The following is a 17,970-nucleotide window of genomic DNA, read 5'->3' as shown; positions in this document are numbered from 1 at the left end:
TGCCACCCCTCAGCTGGCATGTTCTTTTCATGGAAGCCAGAGAGAGGTGAGTCAGATCCCGTCACTTCTTTGCTCAAAATCCTCCAATGCCTAGAATATTCAGAAACTACATGGCTCACATTCTCCCTCACATCATTAAAATTTGTGTTCTGATTTTGACCCCAAAGGGGTTTAAAAACATTTGCTAAAATATCACACCACATTTTACTCTCCTCCAAAACAAAAGTATAAACTTCCTCACAGTAGGATCATTATATTTTCCACAGGTCTATCCCCAGCTGTAAACCTAACTGGCATGTAAATTAATAAAAAACTTCATACTTGTTGAATGAATAAATGATACACAATTAAAAGAAGACAATAGAAAGGGAGTAAATAAGAAAAAGATCTAAAATGAGATAGGCAAGAATTAGATTTTTGTAAATGCTGAGAATAATAACTCTGTCTAAAAAATTCAAGTGAAAACCCAAGAACACTCAGCTATGAGGTCATTACTTGGAAGTGTATTATATGTATCTAAGGAAAACAGACCGATTATTCTAGGCCACTTTTACAGTGGTGCCTCTAAAAAATAAAATTCCCCCATGACACGAGTTTACCTATGTAAAGAAACCTTCACATGTACCCCACTGAACCTAAAAGTCTTAAAAAAAGACCCCCAAAGAGCTCTCTAGCTCTCTCTCTCCACTATGTGAGGACGTAACGTGACATTGGCAGTCCGCAACCTGGAAGAGAGCCCTCACCAGAATCTGACCATGCTAGCACCCTGGTCTTGGACTTCTAGCCCCCAAAACTGGGAGAAATAAATTTCAGTTGTTTGTAACCCAAAAAATAAATAAATAAATGAAATGAAATATAAAATTCCTTTAAAATAGCAAAGAGCAGACACCTGAATGGACAGGGACCAATCTCACTAGGCTTACAGTGGGTAGGTACTCACTACTCACCAAAGTGGCTTTGGTTTGAGGACTCTTCCTCTAATATCCATGCCTCCTCTCCTTGCTCCAACTTGAAGACCACCTTTGGCTTGCTAATGCAATACCCTGTGAATGAGAAATGACTCAGGACTCAGCCAGGCTTATAGCTTCAAGGCTTCTGAAGAAAAAGGTGCAGTTTTAGGAGCTGTAGTCAATAGTTCCATTTAAGCTTTTCACTAGGAGAGGGGAAAAAAGTTTCCAGTGACCAAAAAAGGTCACCTCATACCTATAGCCCAGGGTCTCCTTTGAACCCTAAATTTCAACCCTAAAAATAATTCATCTCTATAAAAGATCACGTATATCAACTGCTAAAAAAGAAATGAATGCTATTTGAAGTATATAAAACACAATCCTTACCCACTGAGATGAGGAGGCTGTAGTTCTCCAGCATTGCATTCATGTACAGGGTCCTCTCAATAGGGCCCAGATGCTGCCACTCCTCCTGGGTGAAGGCCACAGTCACATCCTTGAGCGACACTGATCCCTGAAAAAGTACATCTGTGTTCATTTTACAGTGACTACAACAAACACTATGCAATGTTTGGGATCTAATATCTTGTCATGTTCACTGTTGACTCCCAAAGAAAAAATGTCACACAGCATACCTACTCTGTCCTTTATTTGGCATTATATCCTGTGGGAGAACAAATCACAAAAGTACCCTAACCATGTATTAATTTATTGATTTGTGAGAAAAAAAAATCTAAAGTTCCCCAATGTGCTGGAACTGTCTCATGTTCTGGGGATATAAAAATTAATACTTTAAAACACTGCTCTCAAAGGGTTAATTATATCATTGAAAGACATAGTTAAAAAATATGTCTGCAATAAGGTTTTGCAGAATAAATGCAAGAAGAATCTAAAAGGTAATGGCCACACCCGGGAAAGTGTTCAATTCTGTTTTGCTACCTTACGAAATTAAAGCATTGAGTCCTCACACGTCAATAATGTATCATGGGGCTGGGCACGGTGGCTCACACCTGTAATCCCAGCACATTGAGAGCCCCAGGCAGGCAGATCACCTGAGGTCAGGAACTGAAGACCAGCCTGGCCAACATGGTGAAACCCCATCTCTACTAAAACTACAAAAATTAGCTGGGTGTGGTGGCATACACCTGTAATCCCAGCTACTCAGGAGGCTGAGGTGGGAGAATCGCTTTAACCTGGGAGGCGGAGGTTGCAGTGAGCTGAGATCATGCCATCGTACTCCAAACTGGGAGACAGAGCAAGACTCCATCTCTAATAATAATAATAACAATGTATTATGGGCCAAAGACAAAGCAAAAAAAAAAAGCCTGGGGACACTGAAAACACAGGGCAGGTTAATAGAACTACAAATAGTACTGTTTGTTGGTGAAAGGATAGAGCTATATTAAGATACAGATGCAGAAGCAAAATCAAGAGCTAGATGATTATAAGTAATTTGGGATGAATTACTTTCCCTAAATATTTTATCGTAAGTTAAACATATGTATTATAAAGTTTCTTTTTTGTGAGTGTAAATAATGTAAACAGCTATGCTAGTATTTTCTTCCAGCGTGCTGATTTTTTCTTTTTTTTTTTTTTGAGATGGAGTCTCACTCTGCTGCCCAGGCTGGAGTGCAGTGGTGTGATCTCAGCTCACTGCAACCTCCGCCTCCCAGGTCCAAGTGATTCTCCTGCCTCAGCCTCCTGCGTAGATGAGATTACAGGAGCGCATCACCATACCCAGCTTTTTTTTTTTTTTTTTTTTTTTTGTATTTTTAGTAGAGACGGGGTTTTACCATGTTGGCCAGGCTGGTCTCAAACTCCTGACCTCAAGTGCTGGGCTTACAGGCGTGAGCCACCACGCTCAGCCTCAAGTGTACTGATTTTCTTAAGCACTCCCTAAGGTATATCTCGAACCCACCACTTCAAGATCACAGTTGTGGGTAACAGGGAGCCAATAAAGAGGTGAAGTAAGCACTAGAGTTAGATGTCCAGGTTTGCATCTTAGGGGCAGTGATTTTAAGAAGAGCGGAGAAGGGCTTAAGAGGAAATGCAGGGCAAAGACCAGAGGGCAGGATGACCACCCACATTCAGGTGTAAGAACGGGCAGGAGTTGGCAAGCAATTCACAGCCAAATCTGGCCTGCCCCATTCTGTACAGGAACCAGGAATGGTTGTTACATTTTTTACATTTTCAAATGGTTAGGAAAAAATCAAAAGAATATTTTGGGACACATATATGTAAAAATTATACAAAATCCAAATTTCAGTGTCCATAAATAAAATTTTATAAGAACACAAGCATGCGTGTTTGTGTATTGTCTAAGCTGCTTTCACATGACGGCAGGGACAAGTAGTCACCACAGACTGTATGTGGCACTCTCACTGCTGCCCAGCACACTGCAAATCACAAGACATGGATTCAGTTATAACTTCGCTGCATTTCAAGTGCCAGGCCTAATGCCATCTTGTGACATTTTATTTTAGTTAGTTTTTTTTTTTTTTTTTGAGATGGAGTCTTGTTCTGTCGCCTAGGCTGGAGTGCAGTGGCACAATCTTGGCTGACTACATCCTCCGCCTCCCAGGTTCAAGCCATTCTCCTGCCTTAGCCTCCCAAAGGACTGGGATTACAGGCATGAGCCAACGTGCCTGGCCTATTTTAGCTTTTTATTACCAGTGCATATCATGTCAAAACAAGAGAAATGGGCTTTGAGTGTCAGATTTTTAAGGCACAGTGGAGTGTGGGTAGTTTTCTTATCTAATTAGCTGGAATATTTCATCACAGCTTATTTGGAAGCCATATATCTTTTTTTTTTTTTTGAGGAAGGGTCTTGCTCTGTCTCCCAGGCTGTCCAGTGGCACAATCATGGCTCACTGCATCCTCGACCTCCCAGGCTCAAGTGATCCTCCTACCTCAACCTCCCAAGTAGCTGGGACTACAAGCACGCATCACCACACCTGGATATTTTTACTGTTTGTAGAGACAGGGTTTCGCCATGTCGCCCAGGCTGATCTGAACTCCTAGTCTCAGGCAATCCACCCACCTCAGCCTCCCAGGGTGCTGGGATTACAGGTGTGAGCCATCACGCCAGGCTGTTAGCCATATTTTTGAAAAGAGCTCAAATACAAAGAGAATAAAGCAGTGGTTACCACAGGTGTTGGAGGGGTGGTAAAGGAAATGGGGAAATGTAGGTCAAAGGATACAAACTCTTAAATATGTAGGATGAACACCATTAGAGTTTTTTTGTTGTTGTTGTTTGTTTGTTTTTGAGAAGGAGTTTCGCTCTTGTTGCCTGGGCTGGAGTGCAATGGGGCAATCTCAGCTCACCGCAACCTCTGCCTCCCAGGTTCAAGGAATTCTCCTGCCTCAGCCACCTGAGTAGCTGGGATTACAGGCATGCAACACCACACTTAGCTAATTTTGTATTTTTAGTACAGACGGGGTTTCTCCATGTTGGTCAGGCTGGTCTCAAACTGCTGACCTCAGGTGATCCGCCCGCCTTGGCCTCCAAAAGTGCTGGGATTACAGGCATGAGCCACCACGCCTGGCCTGAACACCTTTAGAGTTCTAATGTACAATATAAGGACTAAAATTAGTAAAATTCTATTAGGGATTTTTATTAAGTAAATTGTAGCTGCTCTTGTCACAACAAAAGCAACTATGTGAGATGACAGATCCATTAATCTGCTTCACTAAACACTTTACTATCTATATATATCCCATAATATGTTGTAAGCCTCAAAAATACACATTAAATTTATTTTTAAAAAATAAAATCATGACTTTGGGAGGCGGCCGAGGCCGGCGGATCACGAGGTCAGGAAATTGAAATCATTCTGGCTAACATGGTGAAACCCCATCTCTACTAAAAAAATACAAAAAAATTAGCCGGGCGTGGTGGCAGGCGCCTGTAGTCCCAGCTACTTGGGAGGCTGAGGCAGGAGAATGGCATGAACCCAGGAGGTGGCGCTTGCAGTGAGCCAAGATCACGCCACTACACTCCAGCCTGGGAAATAGAGCAAGACTCCATCTCAAATTAAAATAAAATAAAATAAAATAAAATAAAAAAATAAAATCATGTTTGTGGACTGATATCAGTAACTGGTAGCACCTATGTGAAACACATTTTCAAAGATGAAATATGTGAAATCTCATTACAATTCAACATTAGCAGATGATGATTTGCAATAGATTTTGATGACATAGAATAATTACGAAGAACCTCAATTAAGCAAAATGTTAACCACCCCAAAAGAACTCCACTTTTCTCATTAGTAGACCTGTATTGCAAAACACTATAACACAATTATGATTATATTTTGAATTTCATCAACAAAAATTGGTGGTAGCCTGGGCAATGTGGCAAAACCCCATCTTCACAGAAATTTTTTAAAATTAGCAGCTCATGGCGGGATGTGGCAGCGTGGTGGCTGTGTGGTCCCAGCTACTCAGGAGGCTGACGTGGAAGAATCACTTGAACCTCCTAGGAGGTCTAGGCTACAGTGAGCCATGATCACACCATTGCACTTCAGCCTGGCGACAGAGTGAGGCCAAAGACCTCATATCAAAACAAGCAAACAAAATAAAACAAAACAAAAAAAAATTGGTGGAAATTTCTTCTGTCTCTTGCTCAGTAAGTCCTATATATATCCTTGATTTTATTTCTTGGTCCACAAGGCATAAAATATTCGCTATCTGGCTCTTTACAAAAGATGTTAGCTAACTCCTGGAAAGAACTGATCCTACAAAATAAGACATTAAGAGATATTGGTCCCAAATTCATGGTGCAAAAGAAAGATGGGGAAATTATCTCCCAGAGTTTCTTTATGAGCCTCCAGGTAAATCCAGGTGCCATTTGCAAAGACTGGGAAGTGCAAAGAAAGAGGCTGGGCAAAAGGTAAGGGCTAGAGGGGTCTCGGACATGTTGTGCTTGAAGTGTCTGTGGAACGGGCAGGCAGGGATCTTCAGGAGGCAGCTGGATGAGTGGTTCTGGCACTCAGAAGGGAAGCCCGTAATGAAGCTGAGGACTGCGGAGTCACTGGCATGTTGGTGGCTGCTGAAACCAGCAGTGAATCAGATGGCTCCCAAGGAAAGGCAAAAGTACTGGGGCCAGGTCTGAGGGAACCCACACAGGTGCCTAGAGAACAGGACACAAAGAATAAGAATAAAATTCTCTGAAACATAACAATAAAATTAGCAACCTGCACTAAATATAGAGTTATTCACTTATGGAAAATGAATAAAAAATGAAGTAGAGGCTGGGCATGGTGGTTCACGGGCCTGTAATCCCAGTACTTTGGGAGGCTGAGGCGGGTGGATCACCTGAGGTGAGGAGTTCGAGACCATCCTGACCAACATGGTGAAACCCTGTCTCTACTAAAAATACAAAAATTAAAAATTAGCCAGGCATAGTGGCACATGTCTGTAGTCCCAGCTACTCAGGAGGCTGAGGCAGGAGAATCACTTGAACCTGGGAGGTGGAGGTAGCAGTGAGCCGAGATCATGCCCCTGGGAGACAGAGTGAGACTCTGTCTCAAAAAAAAAAAAAAAAAAAAAAAAAGGCCAGGCATGGTGACTCATGCCTATAATCCCAGCACTTTGGGAGTCCGAGGCGGGCAGATCACCTGAGGTTGGGAGTTCGAGACCAGCCTGACCAACATGGAGAAACCCCATCTCTATTAAAAATACAAAATTAGTCAAGCATAGAGATGCATGCCTGTAATCCCAGCTACTCAGGAGGCTGAGGCAGGGGAATAGCTTGAACCTGGGAGGCAGAGGTTGTGGTGAGCTGAGATCATGCCATTGCACTCCAGCCTGTGCAACAAGAGTGAAATTCTATCTCAAAAAAAAAAAAAAAATTAGCCGGGCGTGGTGGCGGGCACCTGTAATCCCAGCTACTTGGGAGGCTAAGGCAGGAGAACTGCTTGAACCCAGAAGGTGGAGGTTGCAGTGAGCCAAGATTGTGCCATTGCACTCCAGCCCGTGCAACAAGAGCGAAACTCCATCTCATAAAAAAAAAAAAAGAAGTAGAGCTACTTCAGGAAAACTCAGGCTATAACAGTAAGAACTAAGATAAGCAAAACAACTGAATATGGGGGGAAAATCACAAGAAGAAATGGGAGAAAATCTGTTTGTTTGTTTTATTTATTTTCTTTTTGTTTTGTTTTGTTTGAGACAGGGTCTTGGTCTGTTGCCCAGGCTGGATTACAGTGGCACGATCTCAGCTCACTGCAACCTCCAGCTCACGAGGCCAAGCAATTCTCCTGCCTCAGCCTCTCGAGTAGCTGGGATTACAGGCATCTGCCACCACACTGGCTAATTTTTGTATTTTTAGTAGAGATGGGGTTTCATCATGTTGCCCAGGCTGGTCTCAAACTCCTGACCTCAGGCGATCCACCCGCCTTTGGCCTCTCAAAGTGCTGGGATTATAGGCATGAGCCACCGCGCCGGCCTCAATCCTTCTACTTTTAAGCTATTTCTGTCTTTATATTAATATGAGTTTCTTGTCTGTAGTATACAAATGGGCATTGCTTTTTTTAAAATCCAATTTGGCAACATCTGCCTTTGGATATTTGGGACATTTGTATGTAACGTGAATACTGATGTGACTGTTTAAGTCTATAACCTATTTGTTTCTATTTTTCTTCTTGTTCCAGCTGTTCCTTGATCTTTTTTCTCTTTTTAAGCCTTCTATTGGATTTAGTATTTTTTATGATTCCTCCTTCAGGACTTTGCTCCAATGTACCTTTCTCAATGAAACTAAATTTATGCCTAATTTATCATTTTTGACATTACAAGTATTCCCATTTGTCTTCCATTTCTATTTGGAACTTGTTATTGGCTAACATGTTTAACATTTGTATCTAGCCCAGGCGTGGTGGCTCACGCCTGTAATCCCAACACTTTGGGAGGCGGAGGCGGGCAGATCACCTGAGGTCAGGAGTTCGAGATCAGCCTGGCCAACATGGTAAAACCCCATCTCTACTAAAAATACAAAAATTAGCCAGGCTTGGTGGCTGGCGCCTATAAACTGAGCTACTCAGGAGCCTGAGACATGGGAATTGCTTGAACCCAGGAGGTGGAGGTTGCAGTGAGCCAAGATCGCACCATTGCACTCCAGCCAGGGCGACAGAGCGAGACTCCATCTCAAAAAATAAATAAATGAAAATAAATAAATAAATAAATAAATAAATAAATGTGTATCTAATTACCTGTTAGCTAGTGACTTTTAAAATTTTTTTCACTTTTTTAGAAATGGAGTCTTTCTATGTTGGCCAGGTTGGTCTTGAACTCCTGGCCTCAAGCAATCCTCCTTCCTTGGCATGAGCCACTGCACCCAGCCTAGTGACTTTCATATAATTCTGTATTCAAGTTATATACATTGATGTAGTATCTCCAAGAAGTTGGGGAGTGTTTTTGTTTTGTTTTTTCTTTTTGAGCCAGGGTCTGTCTCTGTTGCCTGGGCTGGTGTGATCACTGTTCACCACACCATTGACCTCCTGGGCTCAGGTGATTCTTCCAAGTAGCCAGGACTACACGCATAGGCCACCATACCCAGCTAATTTTTCATATTTTTTTTGTAAAGACAGGATTTTGCCGTATCGCCCAGGCTGGTCTCAAACTCCTGGCCTCAAGCGATCCTCTCACCTCATTCTCCCAAAGTGCTGGGATTACAGGAGTAAGCCACCACTCCCGGCCTCCAGTAAGTTTCTTATTGTTGAAGTAGCCATACTTTCTTTGATATAAACCCTACTTGGTCAGTCACTTATTCAGTGAATATATATTGAGCATCTGCTGCTACAGTGTTGGAAAGATTGTTGTGAACAAAATTACTACTTTCATGGAGAGGATATTCTAATAGAACATGCTGTATTTATTCTTTGGTATAATCCTCGATGTAGTCTCCCTATATTTTTTGTTATTTTCATTTGTTGTGTTACAAGATTTTGTTATTAGGTGTACTTTCTCAAAGCTGTTTATATTTTTGCTTTATTACCTTGCTTCCTTATTAATGCCAGCTTTAGATTTAATCACTTTTATGACCAGTTGCAACAAACTGCTTTTAGTTTTACACTTAGCTTTGCTCCTTATTATGTTTTAATTATATTCATTTATGATTTTATCCTAATCTTGTCCTGCTTCACCTTTTTTCCAGTTTCTTTGAGCAAATATATAATTCATAATTATTTTCAGTTTAGTTTTAAAAATAAGTTACAGTATTCTGCAATAAATTTACTTGTTGCCCTAAGGTTGTCATGTATTCTCCTTACAATTTATTCCAGGTAATTAATAATTAGGATTTTGATATTTAAGTCCAAAGTTTTATTTAAGGGATGATTTCTTTTATGATTACATATCATAAGTAATTTATCTATTCCTTTCAGTTTTAAAGTTCACAATTAAGGATGTAATATCTTGAAATTCTACTTTTTTTTTTTTTTGAGACAGGGTCTCGCTCTGTCACCCAGGCTGGAATGCAGTGGAGCCATCTTGGCTCACTCCGAACTCCGCCTCCCTGTTTAAGCAATTCTCCTGCCTCAGCCTGAGTAGCTGGGACTATAGGCGCCTGCCACCATGCCCGGCTAATTTTTTTTTTTTTTTCGTATTTTTGGTAGAGGCGGAGTTTTGCCAAGTTGGCCAGGCTGGTCTCGAACTCCTGACCTCAGGTGATCCACCCACCTTGGCCTCCCAAAGTGCTGGGAATAAAGGCGTGGGCCACTGCGCCCGGCCTCAAAATTCTACTTCTAACAAATTTCTACTTTTTAGTATTAAAAATGTTCGGGCCGGGCACAGTGGCTCACGCCTGTAATCCCAGTACTTTGGGAGGCCCAGGCCGAGGGATCACCTGAAGTCGGAAGATGGACACCATCCTGGCTAACACAGTGAAACCCCACCTCTACTAAAAAAAAATACAAAAAAATTAGCCAAGCGTGATGGCACATGCCTGTAATCCCAGCTACTCGGGAGGCTGAGGCAGGAGAATTTCCTGAACCCGGGAGGCAGAGTCTATAGTGAGTGGAGATGGCGCCATTGCACTCCAGCCTGGGCAACAAGAGCAAAACTCCATCTCAAAAAAAAAAAAGAAAAAAATTTTTCTGGGCCGGGCATGGTGGCTCACGCCTGTAATCCCAGCACTTTGGGAGGCAGAGGCAGGCAGATCACAAGGTCAGGAAATCGAGACCATCCTGGCTAATACGATGGAACCCCATCTCATTTAAAAACACAAAAAATTAGCCAGGCATGGTCGCACGCGCCTGTAATCCCAGCTAACCGGGAGGCTGAGGCAGGAGAATCACTTGATCCTGGAAGGCGGAGGTTGCAGTGAGCTGAGATCGTGCCACTGCACTCCAGCCTGGGTGATAGAGCAAGACTCTGCCTCAAAAAAAAAAAAAAAAAAAATTCTTAGTGACCAGAATATGATCTAATGATGAAAAATGAGTGATGAAAAATTTGTTGACCTAGATCCCATAATAGGCATGGCACTTAATCTTTTTACTTCAGTTTTATTTTGGGAAAACAATGATATCTATGTTACACGTTTGCTGTTGAGATTAGATTATATAAGTTTAAGATATTTAGAAAACCACTGACACAGAATAAATACCACTGAATTTTAGGTATGATTATCTCTTCAATCTTTGCAATTTTTCCTTGAAGAATAAAATATTCCATTGGGCAGAATACAGGCTAGCTAGCTATCTTTCCTTATTTTTAATCTCTTTGATCTGTCATAAGCTGAAAGAGGTTTCTTGCCTCTCTTAATAGTTGTCTATAATCAAGGTAGCAGCTGCTTTTCTATTTGGCTATATAAAAAGATGACTTTTATCCTCTTGCCTAATTTTGCTATTTACCATTGTGTGATATCTATTTTCATACCATTACGGGTACAAGTTCCACTTTGATATAAATAAAGATGCTCTTATTTGCCTTTTAATTGCTTTTGCCAAAAATATTTTGCCCATTTCTTTGGTTTCCTTCCTTCATCTCTTTTAGACTTTTTTTTCTTTTTTTTTTGAGAAGGAGTTTCACTCTTGTTGCCCAGGCTGTAGTGCTATGGCGCAATCTCGGCTCACCGCAACCTCCGCCTCCCAGGTTCAAGCGATTCTCCTGCCTCAGCCTCCCAAGTAGCTGGGATTACAAGCATGCACCACCACGCCAGGCTAATTTTGTATTTTTAGTGGAGACGAAGTTTTTCCATGTTGGTCAGGCTGGTCTCGAACTCCCAACCTCAGGTGATCCGCCCCCCTCGGCCTCCCAAAGTGCTGGGATTACAGGTGTGAGCCACCCTGCCCAGCCTTTTAGATTTCTTAAAAGCATATTTTTAAGAAACAATATGGCTGTATTTTGGTTTTTTAAACCAGTATGATAGTCTGTCTTGGATAAGAAATTCAGCCATTCATATTTTTTGTAATGTGTGTATTTTGGTTTTGCTCTGAATCTTGGTTTATCAACTATTATATTAATGTTTGAACATAACATATCCATTTCAATTTATACCATTAATCACACTTTCTCAGTTCCTTTACCTCTTCTGGTTTGTTCAGAAAAGAAAGGTCTGAAATGTGAAATAGAATTACAGGCACAAATGCCAGAGAGTATAACTGTGAACTGTCTATACTACCCCATAAATACAGCCTAAATGGGGAAAAAAATGATTTACTGAAATAGTCTGAAGATGCACTTGATTTCTTCCTCCAGATACTCTACATTTTATCCCTGTATCAAGCAGCAACACCAGAAAATGGCCTAGAGCAGTGCTGCCCAATTTGGTAGCCACTAGCCACATGTGGCAACTAAGCACTTAAAATGTTACTATGTGACTTATGAAATATATTTTAATTATATTTCAATATCCACATATGGCTAGTGCTTACTCTACTAATCTACATACTACACTAGACTACAATATTTTGATTCTCTGAAAACCTATATTCACTGAGTTTTCTTATAGCTCTTGAGTCCTTTGTTCCCACTGAAGAACTATTGAAGGAGGCTGAATTTCTTTTATTGAAGTTATTGGAAGGTTGTACATTTCATCGCCCATACAGAGTGCAAAAAGAGAACAATTTTAGACTCACTGCCAGGAAGTCTTCATGCCCCATTCATAATCAATATGTTTTTTCTTTATGGAAATGTAAATCATGTGACAGATGTCTGCATTGTGCAATGGCTATCAAAAAGATTCAAATTTACAGCTCAATTTTGATAACTATGAAAGACCATAAAACTTGTACTTACCTATGTATTAAATCATGCTTTCAGTCTGCTATTGTCTATTTTCCTGTTGATTTCTATATTTCCATTCTAATGAGCCTTAAAAGCCTCATACATTGCATTATAAATAAAGCTGATAATAACAACTAAACAACTCACCTGGGATCTGTTCATTTTCTACTGGTCTTGGAAAAATGTGAAGAGTAAAGGTAATGCTGGGAAAGAGGAGGTAAGAATAAAGTTAGGAGAAATCTGGCCCGCCTTGCTGTTCCTGGATCCAACTTCCTAAAATGCTACACAGAAGAGACCATTTGAACAATGTGGAGATATCTCTATGACCAGATTGTGTTGAGCTTAGACATGCAATTTTTCACTGGGTGAAAGTAAACACATGTATCCCAATGATTAACAATTTATGTCGCTAACACAAAAAAAATTAAAATACAAACAATTTATAAATGACAGGATCCTAATATAGAAAGCATCTTCATTAAAACTGATGTGGTAGGAAACACTCACGTTATGCTGTTTATCTGTTTTCCTATGAATATATACTGGGAATATTGTTGAACAATTCACAGAAACTCTAAAAAAGAGAATGAATGCTTCAGTACAAGATTTTTTTTAATATTTGTTCTAATTTGATTACAGTTTCACAATCTTTTGATAAGACTTGTTTCAGCTATGCAAAGAAATAAAGAAATCATGAAACTTTTTTTTTTTGAAATAGAGTCTTGCCCCGTCGCCCAGGCTGGCATGCAGTGGCACGATCTCGGCTCACTGCAACCTCCACCTCCCAGGTTCAAGCAATTCTCCTGCCTCAGCCTCTCGAGTAGCTGAGATTACAGGTGCCCGCCACCACGCCTGGCTAATTTTTTGTATTTTTAGTAGAGACAGGGTTTCCCCATGTTGGCCAGGCTGGTCTCGAACTTCTGACCTCAGGTGATCCACCTGCCTCGGCCTCCCAGAGTGCTGGGATTACAGGTGTGAGCCACCGCGCCTGGAACAAATTTTTATCTTGATCAGTAACAAAGGAGTGACCTGTAATAATTCATTTATTCTCTCAGGCTCCATACATTTTATCTTTCAAATGAGGCAGAAATAGTTAAATACTGTATACTCTTCCTGCACTACCATCTTAGTGATTCTAAGGTGAGAATAAAGGCCAGGTGTGGTGGCTGACGCCTATAATCCCAGCACTTTGGGAGGCCAAAGCAGCCTGGCCAACATGGCGAAACCCTGTCTCTACTAAAAATACAAAAATTAGCTGGGCCTAGTGGCACACACCTGTAACCCCAGCTACTCAGGAGGCCGAGGCAGAAGAATCACTTGAAGCCAGGAGGCGGAGGTTGCAGGGAGGTGGAGGTTGCAGGGAGGCGGAGGTTGCAGTGAGCCGAGATCGTGCCACTGCACTCCAGCCTGGGCAGCAGAGTGAGACTCCATCTCAAAAAATTAATAAATAAAAATAAAATAAAATATAAATTATTGGTCAGGCATGGTGGCTCACACCTGTAATCCCAGCACTTTGGGAGGCCAAGGCGGGCAGATCACTTGAGGTCAGGAGTTCCAGACCACCCTGGCCAACATAGTGAAAATCTGTCTTTACAAAAAATACAAAAATTAGCTGAGCATGGTGACACATGCCTGTAGTCCCAGCTACTTGGGAGGCTGAGGTACAAGAATCACTTGAACCCAGGAGGAGGAGGTTGCAATGAACCAAGATTGTGCCACTGCACTCCAGCCTGGGCAACAGAGTGAGATTCTGATTCAAAAAAAAAAGAAGGGCTGGGCGTGGTGGCTGTAATCCCAACACTTTGGCAGGCCAAGGCGGGTGGACACCTGAGGTCAGGAGTTCAAGAGCAGCCTGACCAACATGGTGAAACCCCGTGTCTACTAAAAATACAAAATTAGCCAGGCATGGTGGCGCATGCCTGTAATCCCAGCTACTTGGGAGGCTGAGGCAGGAGAATTGCTTGAATCCAGGAAACAGAGGTTGCGGTGAGCCAAGATCATGCCATTGCGCTCCAGCCTGGGCAATAAGAGCGAAACTCTGTCTCAAAAAAGTAACAACAACAAAAGAAAAGAAGATAAAATATCAGTTATTTGCTGTTCGATGAAATATCACTTCTAGGCAAAAGATTTCTCATCTTTATTGGGTGTTCTCACCCCAACCTGGGTTGTTTCTGCTATGGAATGAGTCCAAGAAGGTGAAGGTTTCTGAGCCTTCAGGATGTTGACAAGGGTTTCCTCTATGTCGTCTCTCTGATGTTTAGTGAAGTTGGGATTCTGGTAAAAGGTTTCATTATATTCATAGGGTTGCTCCCCTGTGTGTGTTCTCTGATGTGTTGTGAGGGATGACTTCTGGTAGAAGGTTTTCCCACATTCACTACATGCATAGGGTTTCTCTCCTGTGTGGGTTCTCTGATGTACTGTGAGGGATGACTTGTGGTAGAACATATTCTCACATTCATTACATTCATAGGATTTCTCCCCTGTGTGAATTCTCTGATGTTCTCTAAGTTTTGACTTCACAGAGAAGGATTTTTGACATTCATTGCATTCAAAGGGTCTCTCTCCTGTGTGAGTTCACTGATGATTAATGAAGTTTGGCTTCTGGGAGAAAGTTTTCCCACATTCCTTACACTCATAGGGTTTCTCGCCAGTATGTATTCTCTGATGTACTTTTAGAGCTGACCTATCACCAAAGGCTTTCTGACATTCGTTACATCCATAGGGTTTCTCTCCTGTGTGTGTTCTCTGATGTACATGAAGATTTGACTTCTCACAGAAGTTTTTTCCACATTCATTACATTCATAGGTTTTGTCCCGTGTGTGTTCTTTGATGTACTGCAAGGCATGACCTATATCCAAAAGTTTTCCCACATTCAGTGCATTCATAGGGTTTCTCTCCTCTGTGTATCCTCTGATGTAGGATAAAAGAGGATTTATGGCTGAAGGTTTTCCCACATTCACTACATTCATAGAGTTTTTCTTGTGTATCTGTTTTCTGATATACAGAATGCTTTGGCTTACGGCAAAATGTACTAGCATACTGATTAATTTTATAGGCATTCTTTCCTATATGTGTTTCTTGATGTTGAGTGAAATTTGGCTTCTTGCAGAATACTTCCAAATCTCTATTACAGTCAAAAGTTTTCTCTCCTCTGTAACTTCATAGAATGAGGAGTGATTTCTTGCCAAAACTATTCTCACTCGCATTACACTCATAGTGTTCCATCTCCATAACCCTGTGGTGTTTATTTACAGGTGGCCTCTCACCGGACCTCCTCTCACATTCATTGAATTCATAGTGACTCTTCCTTATGTGAGTTCTCTGATGAACAATGAATATTGGTCTATCGGAAAAGGCTCTCACATGTTCATTATATTCACAGGGTCTCCCATGAGCACACTCTTATGGGTACTGAGGCTGCCTCTTCATGAAAAGCCTTCCCACACTGATTGTATTCAAAACACTGCTTAAGAGTGTGAATATACTGATGCCTAAATAAGTCCTCATTCTGAGAGACGGCTTTCCCATTTCCATCATATTCCAAAGGTTTCCCTCTGGCATAAGGATTCTCACGTTTCATACAGAGGAGAAATTTCCCATGTACATTACACTCAGCAGGGTTCCTTACAAAGGAGCTTCTATTACTAATAATTAATTCCAAAATATTATTCAAATTCACTCCAGATGAGTCACAGTTGCCACGTATTTTTCTTGATAGAATGGGGTTTGTGTCAAGAGAAAATGTTTTTCCTAATACACCATTTCTGTCCATAGTCAGTGTTTTGTTGTTGACAAAATCAACTTTCTGCAAATGCTGGTCTTGATTTTCCTGTCTCTTCTCCATCAGGTCATCATCTATGCAGCAGTCTAGAAATAAGAATAAGTTACCACAGATTAAAAATGTTAACATATTTCTCATGAAAAAGAGACATATTCACATGCTTTTTTTTTTTTTTTTTTGGCACAGTGTCTGGCTCTGTCACCCAGGCTGGATTGTGCAGTGGTGCGATCATGGCTCACTGCAGCCTCAACCTCCCGGGCTCAGGTGATGCTCCCACCTCAGCTTCTCGAGTAAATGGGATTACAAGTATGTACCACCATGCCTGGCTAATTTTTTGTATTTTTTGTAGAGATGGAGTTTTTTGCCATGTTACTCAGGCTGGTCTCAAACTCCTGTTGCCCAGACTGTAATGCAGTGGCAGCATCACAGCTCACTGCAGCCTTGACCTGGGCTCAAGAAATCCACCTGCCTCGGCTCCCAAAGTGCTGAGATCACAGGCATGAGACACTGCACCCAGCCCAGGCTGTTCTTATAACAGAATCATATGCATACCTTTATTTATCTAGAATAGCATCATCTAACTCATAGTCTGAGATTTCACTTATACGGTCAATTACACTGTAATTATTAGAGTCTACAGTGGTTCTGCTTCATCTTCTGATTTGCCTAATAATTGTGAAGAGTCTTCCTCTTGTCAATTTTCTACTCTTTGCAATTAATGGAAGAAAATAAAAGTTCTGAACTCTCAACTGTGCCCATTGAATTATTAAAAAAAAAAAAAAAAAAAAGAGAGAGAGGTGGGCGCGGTGGCTCACGCCTGTAATCCCAGCACTTTGGAAGGCCAAGGAGGGTGGATCACCTGAAGTCAAGCGTTCCAGACCAGCCTGGCCAACATGGCAAAACCCCATCTCTACTAAAAATACAAAAATTAGCCAGGTGTGGTGGTGTGCATCTGTAATCCCAGCTACTCGGGAGGCTGAGGCAGGAGAATCGCTTGAACCCGGGAGGCAGAGGTTGCAGTGAGCCAAGATCATGCCACCGCATTCCAGCATGGGTGACAGAGTAAGACTCCGTTTCAAAAAATAATAATAAAAAGTGGCCAGGCGTGGTGGCTCACGCTTGTAATCCCAGCACTTTGGGAGGCCGATGGGGGTGGATCACGAGGTCAGGAGCTCAAGACCAGCCTGGCCAACGTGGTGAAACCTTGTCTCTACTCAAAATACAAAAATGAGCTGGGTGTGGTGGTGCGCACCTGTAATCCCAGCTACTCAGGAGGCTGCAGCAGGAGAATGGCTTGAACCTGGGAGGTGGAGCTTGCAGTGAGCCTAAATTGTGCTGCTGCACTCCAGCCTGGGCAAGAGAGCAAGACTCCGTCTCAAAAAAAAGAAAAGAAAAGAAGGAAGGAAGGAAGGGAGAGAGAAAGAAAAAGAAAGAGAAGGAAGGAAGGAAGGAAGAAAGGAAGAAAGAGAGTCAGGTGCAGTGGTTCACACCTGTAATCCCAGCACTTTGGGAGGCTGAGGCAGGAGGATCACCTGAGGTCAGGAGTTTGAAACCAGCCTTGCCAACACGGACCCCGTCTCTAGTAACAATACAAAAAAAAAAAAAAAATAGCCAGGACACAGTGGTGGGTGCCTGTAGTCCCAGCTACTCGAGTGGCTGAGGCAGTAGAATCGCTTGAACCCGAGAGGCGGAGGTTGCAGTGAGATGAGATCACACCGCTGCAGTCCAGCCTGGGCAACAGAGTGAGACTCCATCTCAAAAAGAAATGAATAAATAAAATAAAAACAACAAAAAAAAGAAAGAAACTACAAATAAGGTTTCTCCAGGCTTCTTTTATATTTTTGTCACAAGTAATGCAATACTTCAAGCAGCTCAATAAGAAAATTGAAGGATGATGTAATAGTGACAGAGTTCTTCACTATTCTATTATCCTGATAAGCAATTCCATCATTCTATTCTTTTCTATTTTAGCTTATTTTACCACAGTTGGACATAATTGATGAGTAATGTTGAAATAA

General features: G+C 41.6%; 1 protein-coding gene across 5 annotated transcripts in view; it reads right to left on the bottom strand.

Annotated features, from left to right (window-relative positions):
• Nucleotides 1-17,970, bottom strand: part of ZNF487 (zinc finger protein 487) — an 86,091-nt gene that overhangs the window by 28,600 nt on the left and 39,521 nt on the right. For 2 of the 5 annotated variants that reach the window (XM_054523281.2, XM_054523276.2), the window contains 5 exons: nt 13,446-16,038; nt 12,318-12,744; nt 3,902-6,081; nt 1,335-1,461; nt 948-1,043 (listed from right to left, as the gene is read on the bottom strand). In XM_054523281.2, coding sequence (XP_054379256.1) covers nt 15,548-16,038 — 491 coding nt within the window. In that variant the 3' untranslated portion in view covers nt 948-1,043; nt 1,335-1,461; nt 3,902-6,081; nt 12,318-12,744; nt 13,446-15,547. Of the gene's footprint in view, nt 1-947; nt 1,044-1,334; nt 1,462-3,901; nt 6,082-12,317; nt 12,745-12,843; nt 16,039-17,970 lie in introns of those variants that run through there. The other 3 variants (XM_054523277.2, XM_054523278.2, XM_063727544.1) reach the window with 3 other exon arrangements.

This window comes from Pongo abelii, chromosome 8 (genome assembly GCF_028885655.2).
Source record: "Pongo abelii isolate AG06213 chromosome 8, NHGRI_mPonAbe1-v2.0_pri, whole genome shotgun sequence".
NCBI classification, from domain to species: Eukaryota; Metazoa; Chordata; class Mammalia; order Primates; family Hominidae; genus Pongo; species Pongo abelii.
Note: the sequence above shows the minus strand (reverse complement) of the source record. Positions and strands in the feature narration are given on the sequence as shown.